Consider the following 12,541-nt stretch of genomic DNA (forward strand, 5'->3'; position numbering starts at 1 on the left):
CTGACCTCCCTTAATAATAGTTTTTCACACCGTTCTCTGTAAACTCTAGTGAGCAATGTGCAGCAAGATCAGCAAGTTTCCGAGATACTCAATGCACCCCATCTGGCACCACCAGTCATTCCACAGTCAAAGTCACTTATGCATCGACCTGGCAAAGATTTTATTGCTAACGTTGTAGGGTATTTCATGTAGTGGTTTACTGTAGAAGCGGTTCTGCTGGTGGTGCTTGGGTTTCCATTAAAGATGGGAGATGATTAGGAACGTTGTGTTATCGAATTAGGATTGTAGAACTGGGAGAAGGTTCTAGAGAATGCTGGGGGAGAAGGTTTGTTATGAATATAGAGGTAGGTCAAGGTCTTTTCTTCGGCAGAAGATGGAGAGAGAACTGGCCATAGGATTCCATCCGGCGCGAGTGCATGATTTGATGCAACCCAAGAGGGGGAATTCAACTGGGGATCGGTGAATAGAAGTTGGTGCCATGAGTACATCGGACACAATGGCTTTTGGAAGATTTGAACTCCAACCTGTGCTCATTTGACTATTTAATTATGATCGGCCCTTCTGGTATTTTTCTTTAATAACTATTTGGCTAAGTTAACATTCACAAATATATGTTCTTTATAATTGTATGCTGCCAACAGTCTGTTATTTCTTGCCACCAGTCGATTGAACAGGAGCAGTAAATCAGACAAATCGGAGTTCAGGTGGGTAAGACATCCCAACCTCACGGTTTTGACGGGACCCAAAGTCATGACCACCCTAGACAGACGGAGTCTGTGAAAGGTGGATTTCTCACCACTGAACTCGGTGGCTGTTAGCAAGGGGCTAACAAACTGCATCTCTACAGACGCTCAATAAAAAGAGGTTTCATTGTGGGGGCTATAATTCCTGGATTGAATGAGTTGAATATTGTGTAACTGCTCTAAGAATTGATTAAGTGGTTTTGTGTTTAAACCTGTGTTAAAGTATTGTCCAGGAAAGTGATTAAGGACACCACAGGGATTAAACGTTGGTGCGATTCAAAGAGATTACCATAACTAATACTTCTGTTCTGAGCAGGGTGGATATCTGCAGCCCAGGTGAATTGTTGATTAGGGTTTTAAACACCGTTAAAGTATTAGGGAAAGTTGCATTCATGCAATGGCAGTTTGAACAAACAGCGGGCCAAGATGTGGTTTTAGTTCAGACTAGCGATGACGTGACAGGAGTGGAGCTGCCTGGTACTATTGAGGTCCTGGGAGAGGTGGGGCCATGGGCTGTCCATACTTTAAGAGAAGAGTGGAGTGTAGCTAAGGTGCTGAACTGGAAGCTGAGGGTGGAGACTTTAAAGACAAGTTGCTCTCGTTTCCGCGGGGTGAGGGGAAAGAGCTCCCTGATGTGAAAGGTCTCATGAGTCCTACAGCGAGGGGAGAAAATTCTGAGTTGGTATCAAATAACTGGCCAAGTGCACTGGCAGAGAGTCAAAGTTATCGTAGGCTGAGAACGTTTTCGGGAGTGAAGCCCACACCCAAGGGGGAGGAGGAATATGAGACTAGGGCGGAAAAGACCTCTCAGATGCTGGATGAGTGGCAGTGCTCTGATAATGTGAAAAGGCAGCTTCTGGTAGTGAGTCTAAAAGGTCCAGCTGCCGCGGTCCTTGAAGGCAGAGAGCCCCTTTTCTACTTCTGCAGGCTTCATGCAAGCATTAGAAAGCGTTTTTGGCACGCTTGGAAGCCCCATGGAGCTTATAACAAGGTATAGATGCATGTTCCCAGAGAAAGGGGAGAAACTTTCTGCCTACGTTTATCAGCTGGAGAGATAACTACAGTACTTTGTTTGCAGCATAAAGGAGCCATTCAACTGGCTGATGTGAATCAATTAACGATGGATCAAGTAGCAAAGGGTGCACGGTCATGTTTTAAGCCTCCGATTGTCTTGTAAGACACATCCCTCTCCCCTATTTATTGAGCTAATCGGAGAAGTAATAGAGGAGGAAAACATGATGGAGGAGGAGGCCTCCATCAGTTGGGTACAGTCCTCTATAGCAACCTCTGTTGCTGAAGCGACCCCTGGTGTCCCACAGGTGAGGGTTTTTACAGGGTTTTGTGAAAGAATTGAGAGCTGAGGTATCCCAGTTGATATTGACTGGTGCTGCCACCAAGCATGACAAAGCCGATAGGGAGCCAGACCCCCCGATGGGACGTACTAAGCAGAGAACTGCTATTGAACGGGATCCCTTGCAAAGGAGAGCGACTGGCATTGTCTGTTACAACTGTGGTGAGGAGGAACATTTCAGGTGGGAATGTGAAGGACAGAAAAACCTTCAGAAAATGAACCAACGGTTACCAAAACAGAAGGGGAAGTCAGGAAACCTCTGAGAGACCCAGTGAGGGAACAGCCTGACGTCTCGGGGGGGTGGGGAGGGAGGAGACACATTCCAGTCAATGTATCAAGGAAAATACTAAAGTGCAAAACCATATTCCTGAAGGCTTAGTGGGGCCAAGCTCCAGTGTATTGCTACGGAACGAGAGTATTTATGCTAGAGCCATACTTGACAGGTTCTCAGGTTACTCTACTATACGAATCCTTTGGCAACCGGTATTTGACGCATTTAACATTGAGGCCACTCAGTGCCCTAGAGCTCTGGGGCCTTGATACTGATATTACCCATATGATGGTTACTTGTTGTTGAAGCTGGAGTTTTCAGACACAGATGTGGGAGTAGCTGAGGCCCTTGATACATTAGTGTTGGTCTGTCTGAACCTGGTCAAGAAGGGTGAAGCTTCAATTCTTGTGGGAACAAATACTCCTATTGTGAGGAGGCTGCAAGGAAAGAACTGGAGAGAGCTCTCTGAAAACTCTGTCCATTCACCTAGTGTTCAGAGCAGTTTTTGGAAAGTGCAAGCCCATCCTTGGCCAGATGATGAGCACAAATGAGGAACTGTATGGTACACCCAGTCCAAACCTGTTATGTTATGGTCTGAGGAAATAGCTAAAGTGACGGGGAACCCAAATGTCCCAGAATGCCTGATGCCAAGGTGGATGCTCTGGAATACCTACTAGGGTATTGGTAAGGCCTGAACTCCAGAAGCAGTCGGTTGTACAGGTAACCAGGTGACAGTGATTGTCAAGAAAATCTTGGAGAGGGAGGTTGCCCTCGGGCGGGGAATGCCGATGGCGCTCCTTTTTCAGGTGACTGTAATGTCTAGTTTTACAACAATCCACTGACTTATATCCTGACTTCAGCGAAATTGGATGCCACAGGGCCATCGTTGGTTGGTGGCGTTGTCTGCCTATGATTTCAGCCTGAAGTGCCAGCCAGGGAGCCGGAACACTGATGCGAATGCATTGTCCCAATGTGCGCATGAAGAGCTGGGAATGGAAGGAGAGTGTTCCTGCATCTGGAGTTAAAGCAATGTGCCAATTTTTCTGCCACAGTGAAATCAGAGGCAAGGCCAGGGCAGGATAGAGCTGTGGATCATCTGACAGCTTCTGATTGCACCATTCCACAAGCTTACTGCAACTTGACCACTCTGAGTACAAAGTAGTTGCCTGTGTTGAGTCCTGGGAAAGTGGCCGCTGCTCAGAGAGATGACCCTTGATGTACAGGTACCGGTTTGGTCAGCTGTTGTGAAAGGGGATATAGCCCTAGTTGAAAAGACAAAACACCCTGCCATACCTATACTGCTGAGAGAATGGAACAAACTGGAGCTGAGGAACCATGTTTCCTCCAGCCAGGCCTCGGTGTTCCCAGTTGGTTCTGCCCGAGAAGATCGGAGGATTGTGCTGAAGGCACTTCTGGTGATGCAGGTAATTTGGGGTTTGACAAGACCTATGGAGTGGTCTGAGATCAGTTCTGCTGGCCCCAAATGAAGCCAGAGGTCAAAGAGTACGGAAAGTTGTGCATTGGATATATTTGGAGGAAGATGCTGACTATGAAGGTTGCTCCTTTATCTGATTTGCACAGTGCATGGCCACTTGATCTTGTATGTAAGGATTTCCTCTCCATAGCAACACTGCAAAAGTCTTGGTGATTACTGATCACTACACCAGATATGCTGAAACCTTTCCTACAAAGGATCAGAGGGTGTCCACCATGGCCAAAGTGTTATGGGAAAAGTATTTTGTTCATTATGGCTTTCCCAGATGGATACACAGTGATCAGGGAAAGGACTTTGAGAGTAGGCACATACATGAGTTCCTGGGTATGCATGGAGTCAAGAAGTTGAGGACTACGCCTTATCACCTTCAGGGTGGTCCCCAACCTAAGAGGTTCAACTGGACATTGCTAGACATGCGCAGAACCCTGAACACCAGCAAGAAGAGCAAATGAAGCCAGCATATTGGGAATCTGGTCCACTACTACAACTGTACACAGAATGAAGCTGCTGGATACTTGCCATACTATTTGATATTTGGGCGCGAAGCAAGATTGCCCGTAGACCTCTGTTTTGGGACTGGAGAAGGAGACCTGCCACAGAAGACCTATCTTAACTATGTGTCTGAGATGAGGAAGGAACTACAAAGGGCTTATGAACTTGCAGAAGTCTCTGCTACCAAGCAGAATCAGGGAAACAAGAGGAGATACGATCAAAAGATTAGGTTCTCCCAACTGATGCCTGGAGACAGAGTTCTCATAAGGAATTTGGGGTTAACAAGGAGGCACAAGTTGGCAGATCGCAGGGTGACTACGCCTTGCATAGAGGAGAGTCAGATGCTAAACGCGTCAGTTTTTCAGGTGAAGCCCTAAGATGTGAATGTGACTGTCAAAATTCTCCATCGGGACCACCTTTTACCTCAAGGACAAGAGGTACGTGTTGGCCCAGAGGCTGACATGGATCTTACGCCTAGTAGAAGGACGCTACGCTGAAGTGGGAGAACAGAAAGATGAACAGTGGAGAGAACTGAAGGGGATCTATCCGCTCAATGCTGTACGCACTCAGATTTCTAAACCTTCCAACGCTGACGTGGATGTAGCGGTGGGGGGCGTGATGACTAGCAGTGGGCAGGCAGGCTTGCGGGTAGACAATGATGGGAAACTGGGCTCCAGAGTTACTGGGGATGAAGCTGAGCTCAGTTAAATGGCAGGGGGACCCGGAAGGGATGAGTAATGGACAGAGGGAGGAAAGACCTCAATGAGTGTCTGAGACTGAAGAACTGGATGATGGGATAAGGAGGTCTCAAAGAGTCAGGAAACCCCCAGACAGGCTGGCCTTATATGCCTATCCCCCAGTGAAATATGTTACTACCTTTTACAAATGGATTGGAGGTACTGATATCAAGAAATTCCTTTGAAAACTGTGTTTTTAATGATGGGTTGATAAATTTCAAAGTCATGAGGACATGACTATTTTTGGTGTGGAGAGAGTGTAACACCTTGGTAAAGATCTTACTGCTAATGTTGTAGGGTATTTCATGTAATGGTTCTCTGTAGAAGCAGGGTGTTCTGCTGGTAGAGTTCGGATTACCATTAAAGATGAGGGATGATTAGGAATGTTGTGTCATCCAATCAGGATGGTGGACCTGGAATAAGGTTTGAGAGGACGCTGGGGGAGACATTTTGTGACAGACTCTGAGCTGGATCAAGGTCTTTTTATTGGCAGGAGATAGAGAGAGAAGAAGCTAGAGAGAACCGGCTGTAGGACTCGATCCTGCACGAATGCGTGATAAGATGGAGCCCAAGAGGAGAATTTCCACCGGGGATCAGTGAATAGGAGTTGGTGCCACGGACGCAAATTATGAAATACTTGATCTCCAACCGGTGCATATTTGACTATTTATGATGGGCCCTTTTGTTTTTTTTCTTTTCTTTAATAAATGTTCGGTTAAGCTAACAATCAGAAATATACTTTCTTTATAATTGTATGCCGTGTACGAACTGTTATTTCTTGCTGACGGCTGATTGCATAGGAGCAGAAAGTTACCCAGTAGAGGTATCCCCCACTTTTCGAAAGTTCGCTTTATGCAATTTTGCTTTTATGAAAGACCTATATTAGTACCTGTTTTTGCTAACCGAAAGAAATGCAAAGAAGATTTTCGATTTTACAAAAAAAGGTGAAAAGCGAAAACAGCGTTCAGCGTTTGTTTTGCAGTGAGCCATTATATCGGCAGCGCGCACCCCGAGCAGCGAGAGTGGTGCTGCAAGCTTTTCCCCCGGGAACTACACTCAGCATCTCAGCATCAAGCCACCATAGCTTTGAACAGCGTGAGATTTTCGCTATGATTGACAGTGCTGCAATGATTGCAGAAAAGTATGATTTTAATTTTGAAAGGGCACGTAGGTTTAGGGCAGGTTTGCAGGATATTTTGAATGCTTACAAAGAACAGTATGATAGAAAAATGCGTGAACCTTCCAGTGTGCTCGCTGTCTTCCCGATTCTGGTAAGTGAAACTACACTGAACATACATTATTTCTACTTTATATAGGCTGTGTATTTATCATATCATTTCTGCTTTTACTATATGTTAGTGTTATTTTAGCTTTCATGTGTTATTTGGTATGATTTGGTAGGTTATTTTTTGGGTCTGGGAATGCTCAAAACGTTTTCCCATATAAATTAATGGTAATTGCTTCTTCGCTTTACGCCATTTTGGCTTCCGAAAGGTTTCATAGGAACGTTCTAATTTCGGATAGCAGGGGAACCTGTATTCACACAAATCGGGTTTTGGGAGGTGGGTGGGGGGCGGGTGAGACATAACAACCTCAGTGGTTTAGCAGGTCCGACGTCATATCCAAGGAGACTGATAAAGATGATTTTCTCACCACTGATTTCAGTGGCTGTTAGCAAGAAGCTAACAAGCTACATCTCTAGAGATGCCCAGTCACTTGGGTCCCATCACTTCTTCCCCATCCTGATGTTTGAACAGCAAGTGAACCTCTTGACCATTTCTGCATGATTTTATGCACTGAGTTGCTGCCACAGGACTAGCTGATTAGATACTTGCACCCACAAGCATGGGTACAGGTGTACCTTATAAGCCAGCCACTGAAAGTACATTAAAGTCTAAAAGAGAAAAAAAAACCTCTTAGTCTTTGGTTTTAGTTACATACTGCAGTTTCCATGCAAGTCTGGAGAGCATAGAAAATGGACAAGAGAAGTTGCCGTATGTTGGTGAACTGAGCATTAGGGAATTGGTGGAACAATTGCACTAGCTCATCAAAAAAATAAAAACTGCAGATGCTGGAAATCTGAAATAAATGAGAAATGTTGCCAGAACTCAGCAGGTCAGGCAGCACCTGTGGAAACAAAGCTGATAACTAAAGCAGAAGATCCTGGAAACACTCAGCAGCTCAGAGAACGTTTATGAGAATATAAAGAGAGTTAATGTTTCAGATCCGAGACTTTTCTTCTATTGCTTTATTTTCAGCAAGGAAATAGAAGAAAGAGTAGGCGGAAGACAATCTCCAACAAAGCACAGGCATCTCCTTTACCTCTCCACCCATTCTATGTCCCAAACTGTCAAGCTGCCAGTCCTACCTTTCATTCTACTGTGTCAATGACTACAACAATAACATACTCCCACCTGCCGCTCAACAAGTTCATCTGACTTCTCTGTCTGGTTTCTTGCATTAAAATAGATGTAATTCAGTCTCACAGTGGTTCCTTAAGGTAGTTATAGTCAGGAGTAGTAATGAGGACACGCTCCCACTACCTATTAAATGCTCCCAATGGTGTGCATCTCAAATTGCGTCTGACAACCAAGTCCAGCTCCTGGCCTTCACACATGGTTTAGCTACTAAGCCCGACAGAACCGTTTCTACTGACAGGAGAAGGGGCAAAGGTCGGTTAATGGTGCCTTAAAACCAGTCGCTTCGAGCAGATGGGGCTCATCAATCATGCTTGGCAGCTCATCTAGGAGAGGGAAAACTCTGATCTCAAACCCCCGCTGCCTTGCGGAAGCCTTTGGGAGTAAACCCCGAGGGAAGAATCCGGAGCTGGAGTTCCTAAAGCAGTCCTGCGTTGAATTCAACGCCGATTGGCAATTCCTTCAATGCTGCTGCTACCAAACTGTATTGGTCTCTGCTGTTCCTTTGGGTGCATCGGATGCGTGGGGAGGCACAGCTTGCTACAAGGGCAACAGCTTGCTCTCCATATCATACTGACCAGGCTTGCGTATCTAGACAGCTAAGATGCAACATCCTTGGTCAACCCTGACTGACGGAGGCCTCACACAATTCGGCATTCCAAATACTCCCCTCTCATCTACCTTCACCTGCTCTGCATACTTACCTTACCTAGCTCCTCTTAGATCCTTGACTCAACCTCATTCCCAGTGCACACCTATTCTCCGACCTAAATTTGCTTAAAATCTCTCCAACAGCATGAGCAAATCTCCCAGCAAAGATACTGGGTCGCTTCTGATTCAGGTGCAACACATACATTCAGACTGTAGAAGTCCCAGCGATTTTTTTCGAGGGTAGCAATGGCTAATACTAGAGTTCATCCACTTAAGATGGTTAGAAGAAAGTTTAGGGTGAGATATCAGAGTTTGCTAGGTTTTTGTTTACACGAAGGTTGATAAGTGACTGGAACGCACAGAATCTCTTATAATTTGATCAAGTCACCCCTCAACCTCCTCCTCTCTGGGGAAACAAGAAAAAGCTTATCTTGTTTCTCTCCATAATCAGATTCAGAAAGGGTTTATTATCGCTGGCGTGTGTTGTGAAATTTGCTAACCTAGCAGCAGCAGTTCAATGCAATACAAAATATATAGAAGAAATAAATAAATCAATTACAGTGTATGTGTACTGAACAGATTAAAAATCATGCAAAATCAGAAATAATATATTAAAAACGTGAGGTACTGCTGATGGATTCAATGTCCATTTAGGAATCGGATGGCTGTGGGGAAGAAGCTGTTCCTGAATCACTGAGTGTGTGCCTTCAGGCCTCTGTAACACCTGCCTGATGGTAACAATGAGGAAAGGGCATGCCCTGGGTGCTAGGAGTCCTTAATAGTGGACGCTGCCTTTCTGAGACCCCGCTCCTTGAGGATGTCCTGGGTCCTTTGTAGGCTAGTACCCAAGATGAAGCTGACTAAATTTACAACATAATAAGATTTTTCCAATCTAGGGGACATCCTGGTTGACCTCCTTGGCATCTTCTCCAGTGCAACAACTTTTTTTTTGGTGTGGTGACCAGAACTTCACACAATGCTCCAAATGGAGCCTAACAAGTGCTTTGTAAAATCCCAACATAATAACCCAACTCTTAAATCCTAAGCCGCAACCTAGGCAGGCAGGCATGCCATATGCCTTATTGACCAGCTGCCTTGCTACATTCAGGACAAAATACACTTGGACACCTTGCACTCTCCGTTCATCAACATTCTTTAGTGCCCAAAACTGTTTCGGAAGATAGTTTAATATTTGTAGAAATGAGAGGGATTATCCAAGAAGATTATTCCTCCATAAATCAACAATTACCATTTCCCAGTGCTTTTTCCTCACTTCCTTGGTTCTCCTTTCCCATTCCTTCACCCACCTGGTTCCATCTGCCCATCATCCCTTCCTTAGTTGGATATACTTATCATTTTCCAGCCTTTGTCTCTACATTCACCTTCCTTTCTTCCCCCCTCACACACAACCACAGTACATCTACCCAGGTGCCTACTCCTTATATGGTTCCACCGCCATCCACCAGCATTTCTCTTGACCCTCAGCCTTCCTGGCTACTTCTGCCCTCCCTTCATTCTCCATTTCGCCTGGTTCCACCCATGACCCACCAACCTATTCCACAACTCCCTCTCACCTCTTTATTCTGGTTTCCTTCTTTCTGTACCTGTAACCCTGCTGCAGACTCCCAACCTGAAATGTCAACCATCTCTCTCTCTCTCTCCACAGATGTTGCTTAAGCCACTCAAGTCCTCTAGAATGTTTTGTTTTTTTTTTAAATTCCTCACCCATGTCTCGGTGACTGAGCCAATGGCTTGTAACTGTGCTGCACCTTGACTATGTCTTGATGAGTAGAGTAAGGCTGCTTACGTTTTCCGACCGGAGCTTCTTGGCGGGGCATCCTCCGTCGAGGGGGTGAAGCATGTAGTATAGGCGAACCTTGCTCGCGTGCTTCCGACTCTGCAGAAAAGACAGTAGAAATGGCATGAACTCCAAAATGGAATCTGACATCAAGACATGCTCCCTCTTTGACTTCTCTGCTCTGTTTATTCAGCTCTGGGCAGTTCAGTTGGAGAACCCAATCAAGTATTCTGTTCAACACATATTACTTTTCCTTTCCTTTCTGCGACAGGAAGCATCAGTCCCTCTAGGGGTCAGTGACATCTGGAAAATGGGCTGACTAAGCAATGAAGGTGTACAATCTTAGCACAAAACATATTGCTTTCAATAGACTCACTCAGGATACTGAACTGACACTCATAGCTTTAGATGTGTTGTGCTCTTGGGACAGTTTTCCATGCTGAAAGTAGAGTTGAAGCGCTAATTGCTCCTGTTGTTTGAGCTAATTGTACATGGTGTTCTCATTTTATTGTTTTACAGTGTGCTTTTAAGGTTTTGATAGCAACAGACTTGCTGAAAATCACAACCTTGATGACAGCTGCAATTATAAGGTAGTTAGTTCTGGGTTGTGCTTCGGGTATTGTTTAGCCACTCCAAATCAGTTGACCCGACTGGCAACATCGACTTCAGAAAGTAGGAGGAGGGAGAATAACGTTAATTACAACTGTTGGCAAGGACTGATCTTCTTAAATTGGTATGATGGTGCTCAACCTGAAGTTCATGATACATTTATTATCAAAGTATGTATAAATTATACAACCTTGAGATTCGTCTCCTTACCCAAAACAAAAAAAATCATAATAGAACCCATTAAAAAAGACTGCCAAGCACTCAATGTGCAAAAAAAAGAACAAATTATGCAAACAATAAAAAGTAAGCAAATGACATTCAGAACTGAAGTTCACAAATGATAAGAGACATGAAGCCAGTCATCACTTCAGCTGGTCCAGGAGCCCATTAGTTGAGCGAAGACCAGTGAGCTCGCTGAGCAGCAAGCTAAATACCCACCTGTCCCTTGCCTCCACCCCCAACAACCTGACCTTTTCAACCTCTCAGTCTGACTAGGGCCCCGCTGCTTCGATACACTCTCAGGCCCAGGCTCCACTGCCACGATTCAGCCCATACCCAACCTTTCCAATCTTTCTAATTCCCTGTGATGAGCAGAACTGCAATATCATCCTTCGCTCAAAGGTACACTGTTGTTATTCCCATTGAAACTGCGCAAGAATCCTACTGCTGCAAATTTGCTGCTTCAAACTAGTGAATAATTGAACATCTTCCCTGAGCAGAAATTTCCCAGGTCAATGAGGGGTGCAGAAGCACAAACCTGGAGCAGCATCAGGCATATCTCAGTCTGGAAAGCTGCCAGTTCAGTCAAGCTCAACAGGGCCACATGAGTACTAAACACACAAAATACTGGAGGAACCCAGTGCGTTAGGCAGCATCTACAGAGGGAAATGAACAGTCAATGTTTCAGGCCGAGACCCTTCATCATGAAGAAGGGAGGAAGCAATGTTATCTCACAACCAATGGTACATATTGGAATATAATGGGGTGGCACCTTGTTACAGCTAGGAGAGCTGCTGCTTCACAGCTCCAGAGCCCAAACCCTGGTTCAATCCTGACCTGGGCCACGACTCATTTGTTGGGCTCATTTACGCTCCCAGTCCTTCCCACTCAGATTGTTTAGGGTCTACAAATAGTCAGTAAAGTTCGTTCTTTGGAGACAGAGCCCAGCTCCTCCAGACCCCACTGACACTCCACTCAGATACCCCACTCGCACCCCCCTTACACAATGCACTCACACCCACCTCCCCAGCAAACCTCACACACCCTCTTCACAAACACCTCACACAACACCCTAACGCTCACCCCTCACAACTCCCTCCACCAGCCCCTCCCCTCACATATCCCACTCACACTTATCCTCTTCACAATCCCTCTTACACACCCCTTCACAGCCCCTTCTTATGTTTTATAACTTCAGGAACTAACCTAAAGAAAAACACAGAATCTGCGCAGGGAAGATATTCAATTATGTTTAGTCTTACTTCAATGAAGCACTCAAAAATGACATGGTGGTGTGACAAACTATGACGTTCACATACTTCTTACGTATAACCTATACTGAATTCACTACATTCCTCCTTATTCGCGATAAACTCCAGCTCAATGTGGAATACATCTCAACTATAAACGAACACAACATACTATGTGCTAGAATTACTATATAAACATCCACAGCATAGTAAACTTTAATTGTCCCATTCAAGTGGGGGCAGGTGAGATTTGCCGCTGTGAAACAATCTCAGTTTTTGGGGTCTCCTCCGTGGTGGTTGTAGGAGTCGACTCTGGGACGGCAGGAAGTGGATCTGAAAGCTCTGGACGTGTTGGCATCCCGAACAGTGCCAGGCAAGCTGCCTGATCTGCTCATCTATCCCAGGTCACTGGACAAATCTTCAAACTAACTGTTTCCTTTGACCATGCCTGGACGACCAGCATGTAGCTCCTCCAACACTTTTGCTCTCAGCTTGGGTGGTACAACAA

General features: G+C 45.3%; 1 protein-coding gene across 2 annotated transcripts in view; it reads right to left on the reverse strand.

The window, feature by feature from the left end:
* LOC134350976 (zinc finger matrin-type protein 4-like) overlaps positions 1–12,541 on the reverse strand; it is a 317,635-nt gene that overhangs the window by 255,308 nt on the left and 49,786 nt on the right. For both annotated transcript variants that reach the window (XM_063056919.1, XM_063056918.1), the window contains exon 3: positions 9,965–10,054. In XM_063056919.1, coding sequence (XP_062912989.1) covers positions 9,965–10,054 — 90 coding nt within the window. The remainder of the gene's footprint in view (positions 1–9,964; positions 10,055–12,541) is intronic.

This window comes from Mobula hypostoma, chromosome 8, assembly GCF_963921235.1.
Source record: "Mobula hypostoma chromosome 8, sMobHyp1.1, whole genome shotgun sequence".
In the NCBI taxonomy this organism is placed as follows: Eukaryota; Metazoa; Chordata; class Chondrichthyes; order Myliobatiformes; family Myliobatidae; genus Mobula; species Mobula hypostoma.